At 38.5% G+C, this 27,886-nt stretch overlaps 1 protein-coding gene across 1 annotated transcript; it reads right to left on the bottom strand.

The window, feature by feature from the left end:
- Positions 1 to 577: 577 nt before the first annotated feature.
- LOC134659456 (uncharacterized) lies at positions 578 to 27,408 on the bottom strand. Its single transcript, XM_063515098.1, has 22 exons — positions 27,306 to 27,408; positions 27,103 to 27,189; positions 26,335 to 26,415; positions 25,081 to 25,254; positions 23,938 to 24,084; positions 22,252 to 22,369; positions 22,068 to 22,166; positions 21,884 to 21,982; positions 21,705 to 21,803; positions 20,536 to 20,820; positions 20,312 to 20,503; positions 20,088 to 20,194; positions 19,189 to 19,290; positions 17,122 to 17,254; positions 14,281 to 14,414; positions 12,918 to 13,052; positions 9,156 to 9,330; positions 7,730 to 7,909; positions 5,275 to 5,369; positions 3,290 to 3,373; positions 1,193 to 1,286; positions 578 to 708 (listed from the first exon to the last, which is right to left on the bottom strand). Exons 1-22 carry the CDS (start codon positions 27,306 to 27,308, stop codon positions 608 to 610), a joined length of 2,724 nt encoding a protein of 907 aa, XP_063371168.1. The 5' UTR covers positions 27,309 to 27,408; the 3' UTR covers positions 578 to 607.
- Between the last annotated feature and the right edge of the window lie 478 nt (positions 27,409 to 27,886).

Below are 27,886 nucleotides of genomic sequence, written 5' to 3'. Positions count from 1 at the left end.
GTACAATGTCTTCTAACAAACTATGCTACTATTGTCTCTTGGCTGACCGGATAGAATAACAACAAGAAATAGTTGATCCACCCAGATATAACTTACTAGATGTATCCATTAAATGAACTAATTCCATATATAAGTTAGTGTTTAGATATAAGTGATTGTATGTGACATGATTAAGAATTATATGTTTTAAGATTCAATGAATGTTTTTTTTGGCCCATGGCCCAGATGGCCCTAGGGTAAATACGCCCCTGCTGTAGAGTCTAAAAATAGTATGCATGAAGCACTCATACATGAAGTGTCCCAAGATTTCTTTTCCAGATAGTCACATTTTTGTATGAATATTTTTTTATTTGTATGAACGTGACGCAATGGAAAAATATTTTTTCATACAACCGAAAGACTTGGCGGTCAAAAGGTTAATGCGATAAACTTTTATATTTTGGTGGATTTTACTCTCTGATAGTTGATAAACAAGATTACAAAGAAAAAAATATCTAGAGCATGTATTGGGTAAAAAAATAACAACACATTTTGCATAATATCTATATTTCAATAAAAATAATGTAGAATGTGGGTACATTATATTGCACACTGGGCGTTGCGTGGTTTATTCGTGTTGCGGGGTGGCAACGCGCAGTGATCGCTCCAGGTTCTTCAAAGATGGCGTCACTGCGGTACCGAGGTCTTCCACAACGCTGGACAGGTAAACTGAAAAGTGCAAATAGCCATTAATAGGGTATTTGACTACTAGTCAAATCAGTTTCTTTTTTAGAACTGTCAAAACGATTTTGCTATGGAATTTATATGAAACACTAGCATGTGACGTCACAATCAAATTACCTACTCTTTATAGTATTATACGGGTTTTAAATTAGATATTGTGTCTAAAAATAACTGCTGTCTACGATTCTCTATTAATCTTTTGGTGCTTTATTTCATGCATGGCCAGGCGTGTCTCACTCCGCGATTTCGTCGCTTTGCTACAGGTAGCTAAAAGTACATCCGTTCGGCCCCAATTTTGGGGAAAGCCATAAGCCGCGCGTGGCGCTGTCGCCACCTAGCGGCCATATCTGTGCTGATCGTAACAGACGCGTTTTGTTAGAGAGTGAGTCTTCTGTACTTAGTACTATTATTTATTCTGTGGCATGGTGTAAAATAATTTATTTTAAATACAGTCAAATACCCTATTTACCAATGTCCGTGAGGCACCGCTTGGTCCCTAGTGCGTCCATGTTTCTGATGTTTAGGATCTTCTCGGCGTACACCTCGCATGTGTGCGTGCAAATCTGAAATAAACTCACTTTCTTAACACGCTTTTATTAGGTCGACCTGTATGTAACTAAATTGTAATGGAATCTTGCAAGTTAAATTTGATCCACTTCCCGGTTTCCGATTGAGCTGAAATTTTGCATGCACATTTAAGGCTCCGTTAACGATTTTAGAGCCAAAATGTAAAATTGATAGATTTAGTCGTTGAAATTATACTCCTTTTGTTACGTAATATCTAAATAACAAGTATTGGTTTCTATTAACACGTCTTCTCATCTTGCCTTTTAATAATAAGGTCCCGAGCGTGCGTCACCGGCAATATATGACGAGCAGAGGCAGTTTTTAAAAATTCATCAAAAAATTATAGTTATAAATTATAAAAAAATATGTATAAGAACAGTTTCAGAAAAGATTGTTTAAGTATCAAAATTACGTTGAAATTAAGTCGATTTTCACGAAAAATATTCACTTGTTTTGAAGTAATTTCTGGTGAAAATTGATTTCGTCTAACTTTCATTTACTCTTGTTCAATATCATATAACAAAAATGTAGTCTATGCAAGTTGGAGTACAGGATATGTGTAATACAAAATTACCATTTTTAGCAGTCCAAACTTTACGAAATTTACAAATAAGATCGACTAAATCAGTGCTTTACGCGCGTGTACCTAAACGTCCATCAGAAAAAAAATCATTACTAATTTAGTGAGTTAGTTTTCAAAAAAAATATCTGTACAAATGCAAGATAAGAAGACGTGCTAATAGATACCAGTACTTGTTATTTCTATTACGTAACAAAAGGTGCACAATTTCATCGCCTAAATCTATCAATTTTACATTTTTGCAACTAAAATCTATACCGGCCTCTTAAGTCGGGTGACAATGCAATATTATGGTACCATCGAGCTGATCTGATGATGGAGACAGGAGGTGGCCATAGGAACTCTGTGATGAAACAACGCAACCTAATTGTGTTAGGGGTTTTTAGAATTGTCTCGATGAGTACTAGTTGTCTGTCGTAAGAAAAGTACAGTCAGCGATAAAAGCGTGTAACAAAAATGAAATTTTTGCCAAAAACTTATTTATCTTATACTTTTAAACGAGCAATTGTTGTATATATATTTCGGGGATCTCGGAATCGGCTCTAACGATTTCAATGAATTTTGCTATATGGGAGTTTCGGGGGCGAAAAATCGAACTAGCTAGGTCTTTGAGTAGTTGAGTAGATTATGTGAAGTGGTGAAATGATTTATCCATACGCATATCATAAACTCTCTAGAATGCGTTCAAAAACTGCAAGTTACGGGCTTTAAACTGTTTTGTTAAAACAAATTTCTTACCGCTGAAAATGTTATTATTGTGTAATAATAAATTCGATATCTACCCATTCATTATTAAAATAATTTATTGGGTCCTCCATGGTACCTGGCGTTTTACTTAGAAACTATACTATAATAGGGAGTATTACTGCAATGTTCTGCCGCCAGAGTGCACCACTATACTTCGTTTTTTTTAGGATTAGAAATTTGGTAAACAATCTTGATGTCTTTTAATTGAAAAACACATTTTAAAAACAAATTACGGTAAATATGTAACAATTATGAATCTAATACGATATTTTATAGTCATCTGCTTTCATAAGTAATGGTTATTGATTTTTAAAAAGTGTTTTTCAATTAAAAGACATGTCAAAATCGCTTACCTTCTTTCAAGTTCTTTCTAATGCTAAAAAAATGAACTACATATAACTTATACACTGTACCTTAAACTGTTTTTTGACTTATTTTCACAGACAATATTCATATTCATATACATACATCAAGGCGGTTTGTTTACAAAGGGCCTACCGGGAAACGCGAAAATCGAAACTCGGCTATCTGCCTCTTTATCGCCCGAATATGCAAGAGTGACAGAGGTTAGATAACAAAATTTCGACTCTCGTTTGCGGTAGACCCTCAGATTGTGAGTAATTGCGGTAGTGGCGCCCCCTACGCAGAGTTTCGCGTAATATTCCCTGTTACCTCAGACAGGAATTGCCAGGGCGCCTGCTTCTCTGACAGATGCATCTCGAGATGCTGCGGCAGCGTCATGAGGTATTGACCGATCTGTGAAATAATAACATAATTCATTCAAATTCTTATAATATAACCAGAATAACTATAGTTCGTTTTTTTTAGCATTAGAAAAAAGTTAAACAATCTTGATGTGTCTTTTAATTGAAAAACATGCTTTAAAAATAAGTCACGGCAAATATGTAACAATTATGAATCTAATACGATAATTTATAGACTTCTGCTTTCATAAGTATAAGTTACTGATTTTTAAAAAGCGTTTTTCAATTAAAAGACATGTCAAGATCGCTTACCTTCTTTCTAATGCTAAAAAAATTAACTATAGACGCAATAATAAACTAACAATAATATAGATACTAGATAGATGTATACAAGTATGTTTTTAGGCACCACGAAATGATATGATGCCTCTATTTTGCCTACGATATTTAAGTGCAGTGTGTATTTGACTACTAGTCAAATCAGTTTCTTTTTTCGATCTGTCAAAACGATTCTGCTGCTATAGAATTTATATGAAACACTAGCATGTGACGTCACGATCGAATTACCTACTCTTTATAGGGGTTTATTTTTAAATAGAAGCTGTATTTAACCTTTAAATGCATAGTGTTGCCAAATGTCTACAAAGCATTCGACAGCTCACAGATTAAGGGTTAAACAAATTCTATTTGTTCCTATATATTATTTCAATAGTAAAACTAATAAATTTTCCGAATCATTACATAAATTTACGCAGTATTTTAATTTATAAAAATTAAATTTGTTTATAGACGAAATGTCGGAAAACTTGGAAAAACCTGGAAGTTGATGATTTTTAGTATGTCATTTTAGGCAGATTTTTCGGGGTTTGTAATTATGTTATATTTAAAAACTTTATCTTAGGTATATCACAAATAGTGTACCTTTCTAATGTTAGTAAAAAATTTCATATATCTATTACTGAAAATTACATATTTACATAAATATGATTTAGCTAATTCAACTTCTAACACTGATTTCGCAGTGAAAATCGAAGTTATATATTTTTTTACTATTTTTCCTAGAATCGGCAAACAATTATGTGATACATTATTAATTTCGGGCAAAAAGAGAAAGTCATGCATTTAAGGGTTAAAACTAACTGCTGTCTAGGTTTCTCTATTAATCTTCAAATGCTTTATTTCAGGCATGGTGTAAAATAATTTATTTTAAATACAGTCAAATGTTAATTGTATGTTAATTGGCCAACAAAATGTATTTACAATATTAAGTATGTGAAAAAAATGAAAATGAAAAAAAATGAAAAAATGTTTACTTGTGTACAGTTGTAAAGGTTGGAGTCTTCTAGTAAGTATAAAATACTTGTAACAGAAGACACCGCTCTTCCATATAATCTAAGGCTTAGAACTTAATTAACAAATTTAATATAAGTAACAACAATATTGTTGTCTAAGAAGAAAATAATATCAACTTAATATTGGGAATATTAACTAATTACTTAGCTTTTACTAATACAAATTTCCTAAAATGTGTGTGTGTGTGTGTGTGTGTGTGTGTGTGTGTGTGTGTGTGTGTGTGAGAGAGAGAGAGAGAGAGAGAGAGAAAGAGTGTGAGTACATGTACGTCATAGAGAAAAAAATACATAGAGTGCTCACTCCATACATCAGTTTTAGTACCAAAAAGACTATTAGCATCTAGCATCGAGTAGCGGAACTATCAGTACTGCTACTTGACAATAGATGTAGCACCGACCGGAAAGTCTTATGCTGTTGAGATAAGACTTTCCGGTCGGTGCTACATCTATTGTCAAATAGCAGTACTGATAGTTCCGCTACTCGATGCTAGATGTAGATACTGAAATTAATAGTCTGAACTGATGTATGGAGTGAGCACTCTTGTCTTACTTATTTCTCTATGATGTACGTCTATTCTATGTAGTTTTAAAGTTAACGTACCTCAGTGATATACTCCTGTGGTGACAGAGAGAAGTCCGGCAAGTCAGTGGACAAGGCGTCGTTGTTGCTCCACACATTCAGGGATGGGATTTTATCTGGAAAAAAAAAACAACGGGTTGCACTCAGGGAGTGCCGGCAGAAGTGAAAACTCAATCACTATTGCAAAATGTCTGCAGCACTATGTATAATTGAGGTTAATGCCATTTAGCGTTATTTTGTCGCATTACTTGAAACCCCTAAGCACATCACTGTTAGTACTTGAGTTATATTAATACCAGTTAGAGCGAAACTCACTAGATGGCATTTAAATCAATAAAGATAAACTCAATGACATTGAAGTAACAGTTTTTCGATCAGGTCACGTGTCCGTCTTACGTCTTTTTTTTTTTTTTTTTTTTTTTTTTTTTTTATTTAGAAACAAACAGTCTTATAAACATGTAGGTAAATAAGCTAAACAGCTAGAATTTTTTATAATGTAGACCTATAGTTTCCTATATGCAAAACATATTTTGTAACAAACTTAATACTATGTCTTACGGTCACGTGACACCGGTTACGAGTTTAACATTTTTTCCCCGTCACAAAAAGTGCACAGCGCCGCTAAAGAAGTTTTCACTTCAAAAACAGTAAGTACACCTTTAATATGGAATATTACGCGAAACTCTGGCGCCAATCCGTCACAATCTAAGGGTCTACAGCAAACGAGAAAGTCGAAATTTTGTTATCTAACCACTATCACTCTTGTATATTCGAGCGATAAAGAGGCAGATAGCCGAGTTTAGATTTCGCGTTTCCCGGTAGGCCCATTGTAAACAAACCGCCTTGATGTATCAATGTCATATTTTATTGTCTGTGAAAACTTGTCAAAAAACAGTTTAAGGCACAGTGTCAAAGAGTAAAGTATGTATATGTTAGTCTTATTTTCGTAGTCGACATCTAGGGTCAAATAGCGGAATGATCAGTACTGCTACTCGACAATAGATGTCGCGACGAACGAAAACTCTAATTGCTCAACAATTTTCAGCTATAATATTACAACCGGATTGGATTACACAACTGGAACCCTATTTTCAATTATTTGCTTGTAATATTAGTTGTCTGGGGTCCGCTTGGCAACTAATCCCAGTAATTGGCGTGGGCACTAGTTTTTACGAAAGCGACTGCCGACCTTCCAACCCCGAGGGTAAACTAGGCCCGTATCGGGATTAGTCCGGTTTCCTTACGATGTTTTCCTTCACCGAAAAGCGACTGGTAAATATCAAAAATGATATTTCGTACATGTTCCGAAAAACTCATCGGTACGAGCCGGGGTTCGAACCCGCGACCTCCGGATTGCAAGTCGCACGCTCTTACCGCTAGGCCACCAGCGCTTCCACTCTATGCTTACTTATTTCCTATATATATTATATATTTTAGTTTTTTCTTCTGACATGCCTGACCTGTATGACCACCTAGATTAAGATTTCCTCACATATCTCGTCACACATACTAGTACATATGCATGTCATTTATATGTAGTAATAAGTTTTTATTATAATATTTGTTTACATATAGGAAACTATAAGTCTATTGCTAGAAGACTGTTACTCTATATACTTATCTGTTGTATAAGACTGTTTGTTTCTTAATAAAAATAAAAAAAAAAAAAATATATATATATATATATATATATATATATATGTGTATATATATGCTTACTATGCCCGGGGGCTCCGCCCCTATGTAGCCAACTTAGAGGGGATATCAGCTTCGAGGGGTGACGTCACTGAAGTCGGAGTGAAAGGTCGCGTTAGAGGGAGACGTACCTAGCAGGGATGTTGCGAACATCCGCATCCGCATCCGCGGAACTTCCGCATTATTTTCAACATCCGCATCCGCATAAAATCGATGCGGATTTAATGCGGATGCGGATGTGGAACAGTTCTGTACAGGAACGTCTTAGCATGGTGCTAGACTGCTAGGTAATTTAGTAATTAGCCAAAAAAACCTATTAGAAATTAGCAGTCACGCGTGAGTGGGCCTTATTGTACGGAACCCTTGGAACGCGAGTCCGACTCGCACATGGCCGGTTTTTTGAAATAATAATTACTAAAATGTAATATTTGACGTTTTTTATGTACCTATCTTGACATCCGCATCCGCATCCGCGGATGTGAGCCTTTAAAAATCCGCATTCGCATCCGGCCGCGCCCCCGCCAGCTTACAGCGCCCGTCCAGGAGCAGGGGCAGGTCGGTCAGCGGGTGGGACAATAGACAATAGGATAAGCCTTCGGGCTCTACTAAAAAAAAAAAAAAAAAAAAAAAAAAAAAAGACCTGTATGACCACCTACATTAAGATTTCTTCACATATCTCGTCAGAGTACATATGCTTGTCAGTTATACGTAGTAATAAGTTTTTATTATAATATTTGTTTACATATAGGAAACTATAAGTCTATAAGGCTACAAACTATACCTAGTTGCGCGTCGACGGGGCCGCGCACTATGGCCCTCGCGAGCGCGCGCAGCTGCCGCGCGGCGCGCCGGAGCGCCGACACGGAGGCCGGGGGCTCCGCCCGCGCCCCCGGGAGCTTACAGCGCCCGTCCGCGTCCAGGAGAAGTGAGGGTAGGTCGGTCAGCGGGTGGGACGGTTGCTCTGTGGACAATAATGATTTTCACATCACCAAAAGGGCTTTTCATTTCCTGTTAGGAGCTATAGTTCGTTTTTTTAGCATTAGAAAGAACTTGCAAGAAGGTACGCGATCTTGACATGTCTTTTAATTGAAAAACGCTTTATAAAAATCAAAAACTATTACTTATGAATGCAGAAGAATATGAATGATCGTATTAGATTCATAATTATTACATATTTACCGTAACTTATTTTTAAAATGTGTTTTTCAATTAAAAGACACATGAAGATTGTTTACCTTATTTCTAATGCTAAAAAAACGAACTATAGGTATCAAAGTGGCACTTTTCTTCCCCGCTAAGAGGGATCAAAGTAACTCTTTTCTGTTCTGAGACACAATTTTTTGCACATTTTTTCAACTTAAATAATCATGCTGTCCCTTTCTAACTTACGGCACTATGTCTTTCGACTATTTAGGCCATTTAGGGTTGTCAAAATTCAAGTGATTATCTTATCTGAGGTCCTGAACGCAAAGGGAGGTCGAATAGAGTATTTGACCGTATTTAAAATAAATTATTTCACACTGTGCATGAAATAAAGCACCAGATGATTATTACAAAAACATCAATAGCAGTTATTTTTAGACACAAGTTCTATTTAACAAATTGGATAAAAATATAAAAAGTAGGTGAGTTGACCATAACGTCACGACGTAATATTTCATATAAATTCCAAATTAGCAAATCGATCTAACAGTTCTAAAAAAGAAACTGATTTGACTATTAGTAAAATACCCTATTGTGTCAACCCTAATATGTAATTGCTCGGAGCAATGCTGAGCCGAACGGAGCCGAGTTTGCCCGAAGTCAGGAATGTCTTCCCATTATAATAAAAGCAATTTTCTCAAAAATGGACGGCAAAGTCGACGTTTCCGGTTAAAAAATAGGTCGCGAAGTGCGTAGTTTATGGTCATTCAAAAAATTAAAAAGTTAAAAACATTGCAGTCTCGATTTCGGGACTGCAATGTTGCATACAAATTCCATTATTTAACGAGTTCCAAACTTTTTAAAACTTTAAATGGCCATATCAAATGAAGGCATAAGTCTATTAAACAGCCAAACAGATGATCAGCACTTATTATTATAATGTTGGTACCGCGACTATTTAGGTGTCTCAAATACGTTGGCGTATTTTCAGCAGAAAAATACAAGTCTTTTTTTTTAAAGGCTAACGCTAGGGCTCCGCCCCTGCTCGTGTGTATAGTATCTACCTGTATCACACGTTGGCAGTGTCCCGGCAGCCTCCAGGGCTTGAGCGGCGGCCCTCTCGAGGGTGACGGCGGCGGGGCAGGCCGCGCTTAGGACTCCGCCCCTGCTCGTTTGGAACTCCTGTTCTATGCGGCGGCTGTGCGATGATATTAGGGCGCATACGGCGGTGAAGAACGCCTGTGTGAAAAAATATAGTTGGTCAAACCAATTTGTCAGTAAATAGGAAAAAAAAAACTATATTCATCCTTTGCTTTTGGGTGCCAATACTAGTGTAAGCATAGAGAAATAAGTAAGACAAGAGTGCTCACTCCATACATCAGTTCAGACTATTAATTTCAGTGTCTACATCTAGCATCGAGTAGCGGAACTATCAGTACTGCTATTTGACAATAGATGTAGCACCGACCGGAAAGTCTTATCTCAACAGCATAAGACTTTCCGGTCGGTGCTACATCTATTGTCAAGTAGCAGTACTGATAGTTCCGCTACTCGATGCTAGATGCTAATAGTCTTTTTGGTACTAAAACTGATGTATGGAGTGAGCACTCTATGTATTTTTTTCTCTATTGTGTAAGACAATTAGTACATTACATACCTAGGGAGGTGAATTCGTAAATGGTCCAGATCGCAGGTGTTTGTGGCCCGAACCGAAGGTGAGGGCCATAAATATGCGATCTGGGGCTTTAAGAATTACCGCCCGTGGTTTGTCTAAAGATTTACGTCTTGCCTTGTCCAGGAAGTGAGATTTTCTCCTCGCGTAGCGGGAAGAAAATCCCACTTACGGGCCTAGGGTGACGTAATAGTTATTGTATTGTATTGTATTTATTTATTGCAATTCACATGTACATTACAGGTTTTCCAAGTACTTAAGAGTATAGGTAGGTACACAAATGACACATGAAACCCTGTTGGGCGCAGCAATCAGGTAGATATGTAAACAATACTAGTCGTTTCGAGCATAATTTCATCAATTGCAGGGTGGTTGAATAGTAAATATTCTAGAATTATACAAATAAGTAGGTATGTAAATTTTTCTTTCGCACCGAGACCGTGGTACACACAAGTACGATTATGTAAAATGGATCAGCTATATTTACTCGCAAGTAGGTATCTAGAAGTTAGACCAGCGTACCTAATATTTATTTGCTGTTTACTCATTTTCATTAAAATACTCCTGTAAGCTGTAATGACATTTTTTGATTAAGTATTGTTTTAAAGTTTTATTAAATATTTTTTCCAATTCGATGTCTTTTATTTCGTTAGGTAAATTGTTATAAATTTTTATGGCCATATTTTGTGGGCTTGTGCTATGTAGTTTCAGATTTGAGTTTGTTGTCTGTATAAGGTTATTTTTATATCTCGATTCGTATCGTCTAGGTTGGTCAGCAATTTTTTTAAATAGAGCGGGGTATTTACGTACAAATTTGCAAATTTCAAAGATATAAATTGAAGTTAAGGTTAAGAGTTTAAATTTTATGAAGTAGGGTTGGCAACTGTCAGGGCAATAGATATTTGCTAATATTCTTACGCATGTTTTTTGGAGAATAAACAACTCGTTTGCATCTGTGCTATTCCCCCATAGGATGATAGAATATTTTAACCATGAATAGGCGTACGCGTAGTAAGCTGCAAGGGCAGATTTTAGGTCAGTGGTTTTTTTTAGTTCTCTTAATGCATAGGTGAATTTAGACATTTTATTTGCAATCTTTTTTACGTGCGCTTTCCAATTTATATTGGAGTCGATATCCAAGCCAAGAAGTGTAAAGCTATCAACGCATTCTAGTTTTATGTTATTGTATGAGAAGTCTATTTGTAACGGGGTTTTTTGGTAGGGCCTAAATTGCATTAACTTAGTCTTTGAAAAATTTATTTCTAAGTTATGATCGTTCATCCAGTGAGTTATATTTGTCAATATGTTTTTTAGATTTTCGTTAAGATTTTGGTCATTTAGGCATGATGTGAGCACGGAAATATCGTCAGCGAATAGTACGCAATTTTGATTTATTATTTTTGGGAGGTCGTTTATATAAATTAAAAATAGCAAACATCCGACGACACTTCCTTGAGGGATGGAATTCTGTACGTGTTGCACATCAGATTTGACGTAATTTATACTACCGGTTTTGTAATCGATACTTTGTAGTTCCACGTATTGTATTCGATTTTCTAGATAAGAGGTAAACCATTTATGGGTTATTCCTCTCACGCCGATCCCGTATAATTTTTGTAGAAGTATTTGATATTGAACTTTGTCATAGGCTTTGGACATGTCTAATAGAATTCCAATGGCATAATGTTTACTATTAAGTATATCTAGTACTTTCTGCATATATGTATAGACGGCTAAGGTGGTCGAACGGTTTTTCCGGAATCCATTTTGGTTGTCATCGAAAATCAGATATTTTTCACAAAAAGAATAAAGGCGCTTGCAGATGGCTCTTTCGAATATCTTTGATGATGTTGGGAGTAGTGAAATGGGTCGATAGTTACTGGGGTTAGTTCGGTCTCCTTTCTTTTTGTATATAGGTTTTATTAGGGCGGTCTTTAAAAGGTCCGGGAATGTCCCCTCAGCGAACGATTGGTTAATGAGCATATAGTAAGGGATAGTAAGTTCGTCGGCACATTTTTTTATCAAAGCAGGTGATAGTTCGTCGATTCCAAAGCTATGTTTATTTTTTAGAGATTTTATTATGTAATTTACTTCTTTTAACTCCACCGGGCGCAGATACATGGTATTGGTGGTTGAGTTGAGCACAGGCCGGCCGCGCGGAGGGGCCGTGCCTGTATCCCCGCCAGCCGTCCCCATCCCCACCGATACGTAATAACTGTTGAAAGCATTTGCAACCTGTTTCGAATCCGACGTAAGTTTATTACGGATCGACAACTCGATATTATGATTGTATCTTTTTTCATTTTTGTTTGTGCGTTCTCTAATAATTCGCCACATAGATTTCGTTACGTTTTCAGATTGTTTTATTTCATTTATATATTGATGTTTTTTAGACTTGGCAACTACTATTTTTAATATTTTTTCGTAGTCTTTATAATGTTTTGTAAGTATAGGATTTTTGGTGTATGTTGCGAGAATCCGGAGTAGCCTTTTATTTTTACACGATATTTTGATGCCTTTTGTGAGCCATTTTTATTATTTAAGATACACGTGTGGAAAAGAGGAAATTCGAAACGAGTGGCGATAAAATAAAACACGACCGAAGGGAGTTGCGAATTACCTATTCGCACGTGTATCGTACAACGTTTTACAGTATACATATGGCACTTTAAACTTTCGACATACGCACGGAAAGTGCTAATTTCCTCACTATTATTTGTACTGAAAAATATATAAAGAGTGGGCCCGAACTGAGGAAAATGAAGACATACATACTTAAGTATTCCTGGTATTACGAGTAAATAGATTATACATTATACCTGTTTTACTATTAACATTTTCCAAAAAAATAGAACGCTTTAAATTATTTCTACTCAGAATTACGAGTACTTTTGAAGTTTTGATTTAAAAAAGTAAACCAGCCTTGTTCAAATGTGTGACATAGACATTTTTATTTGTTCCGTGACGAATTTTGACTGGTATAGAATGCTTTTGGCATTAAGTCCGCCTTTTGTACAATAAGTTTTTCTTTTGTGCAATAAAGTTTAAATAAATAAATAAGTTTTCAGATACATTTTGTATTTGTATGAACTGTCATAAAACTAACGCACAAATTTTGTATGAAAATAAAGATTAGAAATATATGTGATGTCACCTCAACAGTGGGAGCATAGTGTGGCCACGCGGCGTCACTTGCGATCTTCTTAGCTTTGCCGTAAGCCGTGTCGAGCCAGCCTTCACACCTCTCGGATACAGTTAATATTGCACGTGATTGCTCTAAGATGTCGTCCTGAAAAAAAATTGTGATGTTATCTATGAAAAGGGACCTTATTGTCGATGGCGCTTACGCCATTATTAACGATGCTCTGATACAAATATGTATTTGTAACTACATATATTATTTATATATATTTATGTATGTGTATTTCTTATGATTGTATTGTGTTCGTACAGGTACCTAATTGTATCTATGCCACATGTTTTTGCAACGCCTACAACTTATCTGCTGTGCCTAAAGGCTGACTAGTAGAGAATGCCTTAATTATGGCCGTAAGTTCGCCTTTTGAACAGCGTGTTTCTCTTGTGCAATAAAGATTAAATAAATAAATACCTGTCTCAGCTGTGGACCCTCGAGGTACGTTATAAACACTTGTCGTTGTAGATCGGTGTATTTAGGCAGCAGGTCTTTGAGCCGAGCTCCTCCAAAGTGGTACCACGTCTATAGAATCCTACCTCGATGGTACCATATTTGTAGAAACCTACCTGTCTCAGCTGTGGGCCCTCGAGGTACGCCAAGAACACTTGTCGTTGTAGATCGGTGTATTTAGGCAGCAAGTCTATGAGCTGAGCTCCTCGAAGTGGTACCACGTCTATAGAATCCTACCTCGATGGTACCATATTTGTAGAAACCTACCTGTCTCAGCTGTGGGCCCTCGAGGTACGCCAAGAACACTTGTCGTTGTAGATCGGTGTATTTAGGCAGCAAGTCTATGAGCTGAGCTCCTCGAAGTGGTACCACGTCTATAGAATCCTACCTCGATGGTACCATATTTGTAGAAACCTACCTGTCTCAGCTGTGGGCCCTCGAGGTACGCCAAGAACACTTGTCGTTGTAGATCGGTGTATTTAGGCAGCAAGTCTATGAGCTGAGCTCCTCGAAGTGGTACTACGTCTATAGAATCCTACCTCGATGGTACCATATTTGTAGAAACCTACCTGTCTCAGCTGTGGGCCCTCGAGGTACGCCAAGAACACTTGTCGTTGTAGATCGGTGTATTTAGGCAGCAAGTCTATGAGCTGAGCTCCTCGAAGTGGTACCACGTCTATAGAATCCTACCTCGATGGTACCATATTTGTAGAAACCTACCTGTCTCAGCTGTGGGCCCTCGAGGTACGCCAAGAACACTTGTCGTTGTAGATCGGTGTATTTAGGCAGCAAGTCTATGAGCTGAGCTCCTCGAAGTGGTACCACGTCTATAGAATCCTACCTCGATGGTACCATATTTGTAGAATCCTACCTGTCTCAGCTGTGGGCCCTCGAGGTACGCCAAGAACACTTGTCGTTGTAGATCGGTGTATTTAGGCAGCAGATCCTTGAGCGGAGCGTACGCGGCGACACCTAGCTCTTGTAGTGTGGATGGTGGTACCACCTCTGTAGAAAAACCATAAGGAACGGGTTGGCCGGTCGAAGTATTTAGCAGATGGCGCCATCATAGCTTGCCCTGTCAATCCCTATAATTGTGTCAATTTTATGTTTTTTTAATGCCCTGGATGCCAGCCCTTTAAGCCAAATTTCATAAAAAAGGGGCAAGCTATGATGGCGCCATCTATGCAAACCTTTGACAGTTGCCAATCTTTATTAACTCCAGTGAACGCATATAAACCATGGAAGTATTCTGTCCGCTCAATTATGACCCAATGTAAAGTATTCGATTGTAGGCGGTGCTTACAGACTGTTCGATTGGCAACTTCAGTGCGGCCGAGATGACAGTCAGTGACGGATGGCTAAATTGGTTTATAAAAACTACGTTTTTTTGTAATTAAAAATGTCTTCATGTGTCGTGAAGTGGTGCAGAAGTTGTTTTAGTTCATATCAAGGACAGTGGAATCACTTTTCACTTGTAGTAAACAGATAACTTCAGTAAAATTTGGAATAAACATGACGACATTTTTTCAATACTACCGTGCTAAGCTAAAACGTAACAACTGCATACGACTTTCATAACAACATACGATTTTTTAAATTGCGAGGATAAGAGGGATGGTTTTATGCCAAATGAAGTAGACTATTTTATTAACTTATGTTTGGTTTAGGTATTTTCTATATACAGTAGAATCCGCTTATAATGACATTGAAGGGAAGTAACAAACATGTCATACTAAGCGGATGTCATATAAAGCATAGTTAATAAACTTTTTATTTTATTTTTTCCAAATTAATCTCAAACTATTTTGTGAGAGATGAGTTTTATTAACCTTATACCAATTATCAACTTTCACCGAGAGTGAAAACTAAAACAATTTAAACGCCACAGACAATTCATGAGATAACCCGTGAGATAATCATACCCGGTCTCCTATATGTAGATACATTTTTTTCTATCACGCTTTCACTGAATTAATTTAACAAATACACACATTATCTCAAAATGTTGATCATTTGAATCCACCCTCTACTGTCACATATATGTAGGTTCTCTCTCAAGCCATTTCCGTCAGTAGAAAAGAGCGGCGAATTTAGAAAATGTAAGCGCACGAACGGTTATGGTCCCATACAAAATTGTAATTATACGCCTTTTTCTACTGACAAACTTGCTTGACCGGCTATATACATATAAAATATTTCCATTGGAACTGAAAATGGGGATTTATTGTGACTCCGCCTGTTCAAATGTTTTTGACCCGATTCGTGTACCCATGTAAATTTTGCAGGCTGTATAGCCTGTCCGATTTCTGATCAAGTTCGCCATACATTTACTATGGCGTACTTGTTCTTAGAAAAAACGGACAGACTATACCAGTACGGCTACCATCAGTTTGGCACTGACATAAACGCCGTCGAGAACGTAATTTACTTCCTATACATCTCGCTCGTACTCGCATATTAGTGCAAACGAAATGTATAGAAAGTAAATTACGTACTCGAGAGCGTAAATGTCAGTTTTGACACTGTCAGTGACTCATGGTACGGGCTCTGAACGTGACTTCGCACTGCCATACAGATTGATCATAAAATATACAAAATACTTATTATAGCGGAATACATTTATACAACAATGAATATTTAATTATGTTGAGTTTGTCTGTCATTTAATTTCATAACAACATTTTAACTAGTTATCTTTTAATCTGCATTAAATTATTATACGTGAATTATTTGACTGGTTCTTCAATGTATGGCATAAACCTATCCCTGTCCAAGTCATATTCTAATCAAATATGAACCGCGAATTCTCAGCGGCCAGTACGTACAGCAAAAAGGTTATTAGCGGATTAATGTCGCTGATTGGTAGTTATTGACATTATATGCATTTCATCTACACTTAGCTGTGTACGTTAGTGTAATAGAGCCAGGCTTTGTAAACGTATCGTCTTTTTAAATGTAGGCGTAATTGTGTATGTGTGCTAATTTGGCCCGAGAATTTGAACGGTAATGTTCCCAAAGGCGGTTTCCAGTTATATGCTTTCACTGATTAACTCACATTTATAGACGGGTCTAACGCGAAATGTATGTTTTCAAAACGCGAAAGTTTTAAATATTATAGTTACTAACTAAGCTTTTTATTGACATACAGTCAGCAGCAGAAGTTGCTAAGCGGGCGAGGTGTTCACAATTAGGTACCTTGACACGCTCTTATTCTCTTAACAATAAAGTCGCGTCAAGATCATTTTGAACACCTCGCCCGCTTAGCAACTTCTTAGAGGAATTCTTTGGTTTAAGTTTACTTTTAATAAAATATACATATAGGTAAAGCCTGACCAGGAATATATGATCACGCGCCATGTTGCGGAATTTCACTGGAACTATTTTTTTCATACTATACTGAACTGTCACCCTATACATGATAATTCATATATTATATTATTGGTCAGGTTTTAGAATAAAAAATAAAGATTCTACTCTTCTCGCATACTGTCACAGAATAAATAATAGTACTAAGTACAGAAGACTCACTCTCTAACAAAACGCGTCTGTTACGATCAGCACAGATATGGCCGCTAGGTGGCGACAGCGCCACGCGCGGCTTATGGCTTTCCCCAAAATTGGGGCCGAACGGATGTACTTTTAGCTACCTGTAGCAAAGCGACGAAATCGCGGAGTGAGACACGCCTGCTACTGTTTACAAATTCAATGGTACCTTTATTTTTAGCAGGTTCATCGATGACAGCTCTAATGGAGGCGAGGAACTCGTCGATATCTCGTCGTAACTCGATCAGGAGGAGTATGCCCTCTTCAGGGTCCGAGCACAGCTTGAGCCTGGCTGACACCACCTGGACATACTCGTACATGTACAGACACAGAATAAATAATAGTACTACCGTACAGAAAGGACACTTCCTACGAAACAAATTTCTCGAAACAAGGGCGTTTTTTTTTGTTGTCCCCTACACTTTTTTTTCAAGTTTGGGATTTTTTATGTTATTTCTACTCAGAATCACGAGCTCTTTCTATGCTAATAGGAGAAAAAGTGTCCCAAAATTTCCATACATTTTTCGATCTTTCCATTGCGCGACCGCCATACAAAGTCTATGAAAAATGGTGACGGAATGGAAATAAAAACCTTAGGACACTTTTTTTCTCCTATTAGCATAGAAAGAGCTCGTGATTCTGAGTAGAAATAACATAAAAAATCCCAAATTTGAAAAAAAAGTGTAGGGGACAACAAAAAAAAACGCCCACCACAAATTGCATGAATTCTATAGTAATATAAAGTGTATTTTTCTTATTTACTCTTGCATGTTAATTATAAGATGTAATAATGTTTTGAAAAGATGTGTCCCGCCGAGTTTGTTGCCGGTCCCATATTGGGATACCCTCCTCCAATTGAGGGGGGATTTAAATCTTCTCGGGGCAGAGGTGTAGGGTTGGAGCCGGCGTAGCTTTATTTGACGTTCATAAGCGCATTGTAATATGCCTACTGGAATAAACTATGTTTTATCTTTATCTTTAACCGAAGTTTAACAGCGATTCAGGGACGAATCATGCTGCCTCTTTCTAATGTATGGCACTATCCTAGTCATTGTCTTATCTGTGGTCGTGCACGCAAATAGACGTCAATTATGTAAAATTAGCTTTTTTCTTTTCGTCAGTCGCGACATCTAGTGTCAAGTAGCGGTACTAAATTAGGGGTCATCTATTAATTACGGCACACGTTTAGGGGGAGGGAGGGGGTCAAGAAAATATGACATGTTGTGACATGGGGGAGGGGGGAGCCACAAATATGTCACTTTAACTTCATCAGTAACCGAAAATTAATTTATATTTTTTTATTCGCTGTACAGTTAAATAATGAGATTTTGGATGTAACTTTCGTTGTGTTAAAAAATTACTAATATTTATATATCAAAAATATTTTTTTATTAAAAAAATAATGCCGAGTTAATATTGTCGATATCGTTGAAAACAAAATTGCCTAAAATGTGACGTCACACCAGGGGGGGAGGGGTTTGCAAAATGTGACCAAGTGTGACAAGGAGGGGGGGAGGGGTAAAAAAAACCTAGAAATTCGTGTGACGTAATTAATGGATGATCCCTTAGTTTCTTCTTCCGATCTGTCAAAACGATTTTGCTACTATGGAATTTATATGAAACACTAACGTGTGACGTCACGATCAAATTACCTACTCTTTGGTTTTAAAATACAAATTGTGTTTAAAAATAACTGCTGTCTACTTTTCTCTAATCTTCTGGTGCTTTATTTCATGCATGGTGTAAAATAGTCATAGACTAGGAATCCTCTAGACTGAGTTTACAGCAATTATTTCATGAAACCGATGCTGCCAAAAATACGGGGGTGCGGGGGGACGAGGTGAGAGAATCCCGTGCCGTGATTGGTCCGTTCAAAGCCACGGACCAATCACGGCACGGGATTGACTCGAAGATGGAGTAAAACTACCGTATAAGTGGCAGAGGGGGTAGCGTTACTATGCTCAGTCTAGAGGATTCCTAGTCTATGAAAATAGTTTATTTTAAATACAGTCAAATACAGTCATATAAATCTATATTGGCGGAACCCCTGTCAAAAAGTGCGATATTTGTGTACAGTATTTTTTGATGTTTTTGTTTAGTAACACTCGTTGAAATTCTTTGTTATAGAGGCCCAACGGAGCCGACATGTCTTTTTTGATAAAGGCTTCTTTTAAATAAGTAGATTAAAAAAATACAGTCAAATACCCTATTAAAGTCTATGACAAAAAAAGCTTACCTTAGCGGGTGAGGGGTCTAACGATTGCAGTAAGTCCGTATATAATCGCACCAGTTCAGCGTACGGGGTCTCCGATTTCAACACATTGGTTAGCCACTCCACCTGCGGATGTTATATTTTATTATAAATAACAATAATAAAATAATAAATTTATTTCAGGACCATCAGGGATCATTTTTGTTAGTACTTACGACTATTGTTAGTATTATGCTCTATAAACTAACACACACTAACTAATTAATTAAACTAACTAATTATAACTTTTGTAAGAAGCGCTGGTGGCCTAGCGGTAAGAGCGTGCGACTTTCAATCCGGAGGTCGCGGGTTCAAACCCCGGCTCGTACCAATGAGTTTATCGGAACTTATGTACGAAATATCATTTGATATTTACCAGTCGCTTTTCGGTGAAGGAAAACATCGTGAGGAAACCGGACTAATCCCAATAAGGCCTAGTTTCCCCTCTGGGTTGGAAGGTCAGATGGCAGTCGCTTTCGTAAAAACTAGTGCCTACGTCAAATCATGGGATTAGTTGTCAAGAGGACCCCAGGCTCCCATGAGCCGTGGCAAAAATGCCGGGATAACGCGATGAAGAAGAAGAATTATAACTTTTGTCACACAATAAATAATAGTACTAGGTACAGAAGGTTCACTCTCTAACAAAACGCGTCTATTACGACAGATATGACCGCTAGGTGGCGCTAGCGCGAGCAGGCGTCCGTTCCGTAGCGGTGCGCGGCAACTACTGTGCCTAAACACCAAAACTGGTGACGGCCGAGTATACTTGTAGCGACGCGACAAAATCGCCTGCCTTTGGGCGAATCGAATGGCTGGGAGTTTATAGTATTTTTCAAACGCTGGGTACGCCGAATGACGTGCAGACAGAGACAGAGATATCTTACATGCGTGTGTGCCTCTCCCTTCCCCGCGAGCGCGGCGACGCGTGGCGACGGCTGTCCCGCCGACCGGCGCCATTGCGTCGCTAATGACGTACAGACAGAGATAGTATCTTACATGCGTGTGTGCCTCTCCCTTCCCCGCGAGCGCGGCGACGCGTGGCGCCGCCTGTCCCGCCGACCGGCGCCATTGCGTCGCTAATGACGCGCAGACAGAGATAGTATCTTACATGCGTGTGTGCCTCTCCCTTCCCCGCGAGCGCGGCGACGCGTGGCGCCGGCTGCCCCGCCGACCGGCGCCATTGCGTCGCTAATGACGCGCAGACAGAGATAGTATCTTACATGCGTGTGTGCCTCTCCCTTCCCCGCGAGCGCGGCGACGCGTGGCGCCGGCTGCCCCGCCGACCGGCGCCATTGCGTCGCTAATGACGCGCAGACAGAGATAGTATCTTACATGCGTGTGTGCCTCTCCCTTCCCCGCGAGCGCGGCGACGCGTGGCGCCGGCTGCCCCGCCGACCGGCGCCATTGCGTCGCTAATGACGCGCAGACAGAGATAGTATCTTACATGCGTGTGTGCCTCTCCCTTCCCCGCGAGCGCGGCGACGCGTGGCGCCGGCTGCCCCGCCGACCGGCGCCATTGCGTCGCTAATGACGTACAGACAGAACGGCGCCAACATCGCGCGGCGGATGATGCACGGTTCATGCCTCGGAATAGAGACACGTAGCATGCTGTACGTTCTGAAAAAAAAAAAAAAACAGACATTATAATTGAGGAGTGTTTTTTCAAAAGGGTTTATTTTTTCTGGGAATCTATTTCTAAATTGGACCTTAAGTTTTCTTAAGCAAGGTTCTCTCTAGAAGTACCGCTAAGAAAAAAATAAACCCTTTTGAAAAGACACACCTCAATTATAAAGTGTGTTCAAGGAGGACTGTCTTATTTCAAACATAGACAGAGAGAATTATACTAGCTTTGTCTTGCACTAGTACTAGCACCCAAAAGAAAAGGATGAGTATAGTTTTTTGTGTTCTTATTGTGTTATACTGCCAATTTGTTTTGACCAGCTATAGATTTTTTTTCATTAGAAAAAGACTACGCAATCTTGACGTGTCTTTTCATTGAAAAACGCTTTTTAAAAATCAGTAACTATTACTTACGAATGCAAAAGAATGTTAATAATCGCATACGATTCGTAATGGTTACATATTTGCCGCGTGACTTATTTATCAAAAGTGTTTTTCAATAAAAAGACACGTCAAGATTGTTTACCTTTTTGCTAATGCTAAAAAAAACGAACTACACTACAGCCACAGAATAAATAATAGTACTAGGTACAGAAGGTTCACTCTAACAAAACGCGTGTATTACGACAGATATGACCGCTAGGTGGCGCAAGCGCGAGCAGGCGTCCGTTCCGTAGCGGCGCGCGGCAACTATGGCTAGACACCAAAATTGGTGTGAGCCGCATGTACTTGTAGCGACACGACGAAATCGCGGAGTGAGCCACGCCTGCTCTAGCTATACGCTTGCTCTCGTAGTCTGAAGCCTCGGTTAACACAGTCAACTACCCTATTATTGTATTTGTCATTGCCATGCACAGTTAGCCTGGTCCGTGTCACCTCACCCTTGTCTCCTTGCTCGAGTGCAGTAAGGAAGGGCGCGCTCAGCGCCGCCTCGAGCCGGTTATACAACGCCTCCAACTGCAAACGCTTGCTCTCGTAGTCTGAAGCCTCGGTTAACACAGTCAACTACCCTATTATTTGTCATTGCCATGCACAGTTAGCCTGGTCCGTTTCCCCTCACCCTTGTCTCCTTGCTCGAGTGCAGTAAGGAAGGGCGCGCTCAGCGCCGCCTCGAGCCGGTTATACAACGCCTCCAACTGCAAACGCTTGCTCTCGTAGTCTGAAGCCTCGGTTAACACAGTCAACTACCCTATTATTATATTTGTCATAGCCATGCACAGTTAGCCTGGTCCGTGTCACCTTACCCTTGTCTCCTTGCTCGAGTGCAGTAAGGAAGGGCGCGCTCAGCGCCGCCTCGAGCCGGTTATACAACGCCTCCAACTGCAAACGCTTGCTCTCGTAGTCTGAAGCCTCGGTTAACACAGTCAACTACCCTATTATTATATTTGTCATAGCCATGCACAGTTAGCCTGGTCCGTGTCACCTTACCCTTGTCTCCTTGCTCGAGTGCAGTAAGGAAGGGCGCGCTCAGCGCCGCCTCGAGCCGGTTATACAACGCCTCCAACTGCAAACGCTTGCTCTCGTAGTCTGAAGCCTCGGTTAACACCTACCATAGAGAAAAAATACATAGAGTGCTCACTCCATACATCAGTTTTAGTACCAAAAAGACTATTAGCATCTAGCATCGAGTAGCGGAACTATCAGTACTGCTACTTGACAATAGATGTAGCACCGACCGGAAAGTCTTATGCTGTTGAGATAAGACTTTCCGGTCGGTGCTACATCTATTGTCAAATAGCAGTACTGATAGTTCCGCTACTCGATGCTAGATGTAGATACTGAAATTAATAGTCTGAACTGATGTATGGAGTGAGCACTCTTGTCTTACTTATTTTTCTATGCACCTACACAATAATTCACTGTTAGGTTATAGTATTTTATGCAACCGTTGTTTAAGGTCAAAAAAGGCGAGTGGCGTGAGTAACAATTTTTTTTTTATACCACATAGGTGGCAAACAAGCATACGGGCCGCCTGATGGTAAGCAGTCACCGTAGCCTATGGACGCCTGCAACTCCAGAGGTGTTCCAGAGCTGCAATTTGAGGCGAAGTCGAAAATTGTTAATAAAGACGCCACGAGTATTTTTTGACTCAGTTAAACAACGTTGCATACAATACTTTTTCTACGACCAAGCACTTACTTTGAAATAAAATTGTAAATTTAACAAATATTTTTCATTCAAGAAGTAGCAAAGAATTAAGGGTACGGGCGGGAAAAGAACGAATGAAATAAAAAAAACATGTCTATGGTTCACTCATCTGTCAGAGATGACAGTTAAAATTAGGTTGGCAACAATGTATTTCATACAATATTTTTTAAGTGGTGATAACACGAAGTATCGTAAAAGTGCCAAAAAGATACTGCGTGTATGCACAAATACTTTTTTGGGGAATAGACTAAAGACTTGTCTTGACAACTATAAGATAGGGGTTTAAAGGTGTCTGCACGACCCTTTAAATGACAAATAAAAGTACGGGAGTAGAAAAAGCAACTAATGTAGTAGATCAAGATCAGTTACAGCTTGGCAAAAAAGAGTAGAAATTAAAAAGTGACAACACTAGTGTCGTCCCGTTTTCTTATATAAATTGGTTTGAAAGGGACTACATTACAATGTTGCCACTTTTTATTTGTACTCTTTTCGAATTTTAAGTTATACCTCGGATGAAATTGGTTGGTGCCTAGTTTTTAGCTAGAGAGAAAGAGGTAAGGATAGAATGCTTACTCCATAAATGAGTTTTCTTACCAAAACGAGGGTTATTTCGTGTCGACATCTAGCGTCAAGTAGTGTCAGTTTTTATCTATTTTATTATTCAGTGATGTCATACTCTACTATCATTGGGGCGCCACCCCTCCTTTCGGGCATTCTCGGCTCCATTCGGCTCCGCATTGCTCCGAGCAATTATTAGGGTTGGCACAACTTGACGTCCCTTTGCACGACCACAGATAAGATATTGACTTGAATTTTGACAACCCTAAATAGCCGAAAGGGATAGTACCATACATAAGAAAGGGACAGCATGATTCGTCCCTGAATCGCTGTCAAACTTCGGTTTTGTAAGAAGTTTATTTTCTGTATGGCGGTAATATTAATTATTCTGTGCTACTATTTACTTACTTCAAGACTATGTGTCAGGGCTGTCACTTGTCCTGCTAAGGCCTCTAACTCCTCTGGTTTATTGGGTACACCAGATTCAAGCACGTCTTCTAACGCGGTCGCCAGGGCTGCCCATTTGTCTGCCTCGCGGAGCGCTGAAGCTGCATTCTGGTTGAAAAGGTGAGGGAAAAACATATTTTTTAATGTTATTTTTTTAAATTTACTGTATTTTGTATTTTAAAATTGTGTTATGGGTCTATTGCCTGAATAAAGAAACATTAAATTCAATAATGTTAAAAATAAATAGAGTTACATCAAGATAAGAATTTTTTTTTTTGAGTCGTTATAGGTATACAGGTAGGTTGTATAGGTGTCATGTAGTCCGTTTTTTTTGCATTAGAAAGAAGGTAAACAATTTTGACGTGTTTTTTTTAATATTGAAAAACGCTTTAAAAAATTAGTTTCTATTACGTATGAAAGCAAAAGAATGTAAAAGACCGTATATAATTTATAATTCTAACATATTTGCTGTGGCTGGGACTTATTTTTCAATGGTGATTTTTTATAAAAAGACATGTCAAGATCGCTTACCTTATTTAATTACACAAACGGGTCTACCGCGATATAGTTTTAAGACCTCCGTTTCGGTCTTTCCGTGACCACAGGGTGCAACTCAGCTGAAACGTCGGAATTTAAGGTAAAAACAATGAAACTATATCGCGGTAGACACGTGTGTGTATTTATATGTGTACAAAACACGAGAGTTTAAAGTGTTATATCGCTTAACTTCTTTCTAATGCTTAAACGAGTCGGACTCGCGCACGGAGGGTTCCGCACCATCAACAAAAAATAGAGCAAAACAAGCAAAAAAACGGTCACCCATCCAAGTACTGACCCCGCCCGACGTTGCTTAACTTCGGTCAAAAATCACGTTCGTTGTATGGGAGCCCCACTTAAATCTTTATTTTATTCTGTTTTTAGTATTTGTTGTTATAGCGGCAACAGAAATACATCAGAAAATTTTAACTGTCTAGCTATCACAGTTTGTGAGATACAGCCTGGTGACAGACGGACGGACAGCGAAGTCTTAGTAATAGGGTCCCGTTTTTACCCTTTGGGTACAGAACCCTAAAAAACGAACTATAGTGTGAAGTGTGAACCTACCTCCAACCGACTCTTTAGCTGGTCAATCCGCTGCAAGCTCAGTATAGAGTGCCCCGTCTGTTCCTCCACGCTTTCCACTTTCCCCTCGAGCGACAGGAGTCGCTGCTGCAGAAGGGCTCCATCCAGTTGGAGCGCTGCGGCATCTTGCAGGGTGCGGGGTATTGAGTTTACTATCTGCACATTTACACGTTATATACACATTTTAGATTTAGTTTTTGTATCTTTGTGTTTTTTTTATTCAATACTATTGTTATTGCGTTTTTAGTAATTCGACATTTAGAGGCTTTATACATCTCTATGTTAGTTTGATTTGGTATTTACGGCTTAGTTGTATTTTATAATTATTGATGTGTTTTTTTTTTTGCTGTATGTAAATTCCATATTGACGTGTAAAAGTGCCCTTGTGGCCTATTTGCTGAATAAATGTTGATATTTGATATTAGAACTTTAAAAAGTGCAAAATAAAATAAAATACAAGTGCTTCGATATACACGCATCAGCTCCAAGAGCTGCTAGTGTATCAAATAAAAATATAAAATAAAAATAAAATTTAAATAATTGTATCAGCAACGGAAGTGCGAGTCGGACTCACCCACCGCGAGTTCTGTACTTTTTAATATTTGTTGTTATAGCGGCAACAGAAATACATCATCTGTGAGAATTTCAACTGTCACACTATCACGGGTCATGAGATGCAGCCTGGTGACAGACAGAAGGACAGGTGGAAAGTGGAGTCTTAGTAATAGGGTCCCGATATACCCTATGTGAAAGTGTTCCCTAAAAAAGTGTTCGCAGCAAACACAAGGAGGTGATATTATTATTGTCCAGTACTGTATGGACATGACAGATTACAGTAAAAAGAGCTAGATGTTCATTTCATTTATATAGAGACAAATGCCACATTGCAGGGTAGCATACACTGTACCCAAGACAGAGCGGCTTGGAGATAGGGCTGCCATCTCTAAATTCGCCGGACCCGGACAAAGACTTAAAAACCCGGACATTTGGCGTAAATCGCATTTTTTCCCCGGACCGTGTCCGAAATTAATATTATTAAAAAAACACTCGCTTTATTTTTCATTCTAACAAGTTTGACACTTTTTGAACATCCCCCGGACAGTCTCCAAACTAGGACAAATCCGGGGAAACCCGGACGGATGGCAGCCCTACTTGGAGAGCACTGGTGAAGAGTGTCCACATTCTTCACGTCCCTCAGCCATGAGGATACGAGGAGGAAGAGGAAAACGAACATACTTGTGTGGTGGTCTCATCCAGTGAGTTGGTAAGTTGCTTCATGTACAGTTGTAGTCTTGACACTGTGTTCGCTACAAACACCTAAAAAACAGAAATAACATTTTATTTCATAATGGATTTAGTTGGTTTATATGTGAACCTATAGACACATGTATTACATACATCTTATACCTTTAAACAAGCAATTCTTGTATATTTATTTATTTATATGTATATATATTTCAGGGATCTCGGAAACGACTCTAACGATATTGATGAAATTTGCTATGAGGGTTTTCGGGGGTGAAAAATCAATCTAGCTAGGTCTTATCTCTAGGAAAACGCGCATTTTCGAGTTTTTATATATTTCCGAGCAAAGCTCGGTCACCCAGATATTGTTTATTATTTAACCCAAAAAACTGAGTTAAAAGTTCATTATAAATTCCAAACACTACATTGTACACCTTGTACTTGTATAGTATGTTCTACAAAAAAAAGCCTTTTTATAAAAAATAAAGTTTTCAATTGAATGACATTTCAAAATGAGTTACTGCTCTCATGCTTCGCACGGCAGATTACTACAGGAGTACAGTAAATTAACTTAATTCGAGATTGATTAAGTGATTCTTAAGACTTTTTTTTCATTTAGATTTGGAATATTTAGAACCTACAGGAATCATTCATGGATGCTAAAGCTTTAAGACGGGACAGAGGGTGAGACACCCCGGGGATATAAGATTAAATGTTATTCTAATATTACCTAAAGTATAAGTGTAAATGTTACATCACCTCTTTCTCCTGGTTTCCACTTGAACTCCATGCTCTGTTTATCCATTTTTTGGGATCAAAATCATCTTCGCCGAAGGTTTTTAAATCCTATAACAAAATGTGTACGGATAAATAATAAGTAAAGAGGTTTGACTTTATTGATTGCATTTCACACAAATAAGATAGTGTATTAGAATCTGTTTTAAGAGCGGACTAATATTTACCATTGAATATGTATTATTAAAGAAATAATATAACTTTTATCAAGAGATAAATGCAAACGTTGGTTTTTTGGCTGACGTGACATAAACATCAAAACAAACTTTGACACCGACCACAGACCGTGAAGAGGCATTTTTTGTCGAACAACTCGAGTATCATTAAGGTTAAGTACGGAAAAACGCTTCAATGTTATGCACTTAGTGACGCAAACACCGGTTACTTCCAATAAAAACGCCATCACCGTCTCGTGCATAAAAGCCTTATGATAATCCATCTATAATCGATCGATTATGATTTGAAAACGTGACATCCCTAGCAGTAGTGACATATGCGTAAAAAAATAAAAAAGCAATAAAGATGGCAGCGTGTAACGTACGCGTCGTAATATTTTTATGTAAATAATTAACTTATAATGTAAATATCATTTAATTGTGGTGTTGTGTGTGTATTTTATTTTATTTCCAGCATGCTAATGATAATTTTATTTATACTATAATTTCGTAAATATTGGTAATCTAATGCGTGAAAGCAGTTAAGGTAATAATAATTAATTCATTTAGTATTGTTAGCTTAATAGTTTCCT

The sequence above is a fragment of the Cydia amplana genome, chromosome 25, assembly GCF_948474715.1.
Source record: "Cydia amplana chromosome 25, ilCydAmpl1.1, whole genome shotgun sequence".
NCBI lineage: Eukaryota > Metazoa > Arthropoda > Insecta > Lepidoptera > Tortricidae > Cydia > Cydia amplana.
This window is presented reverse-complemented; position numbering and strand designations above follow the sequence as displayed.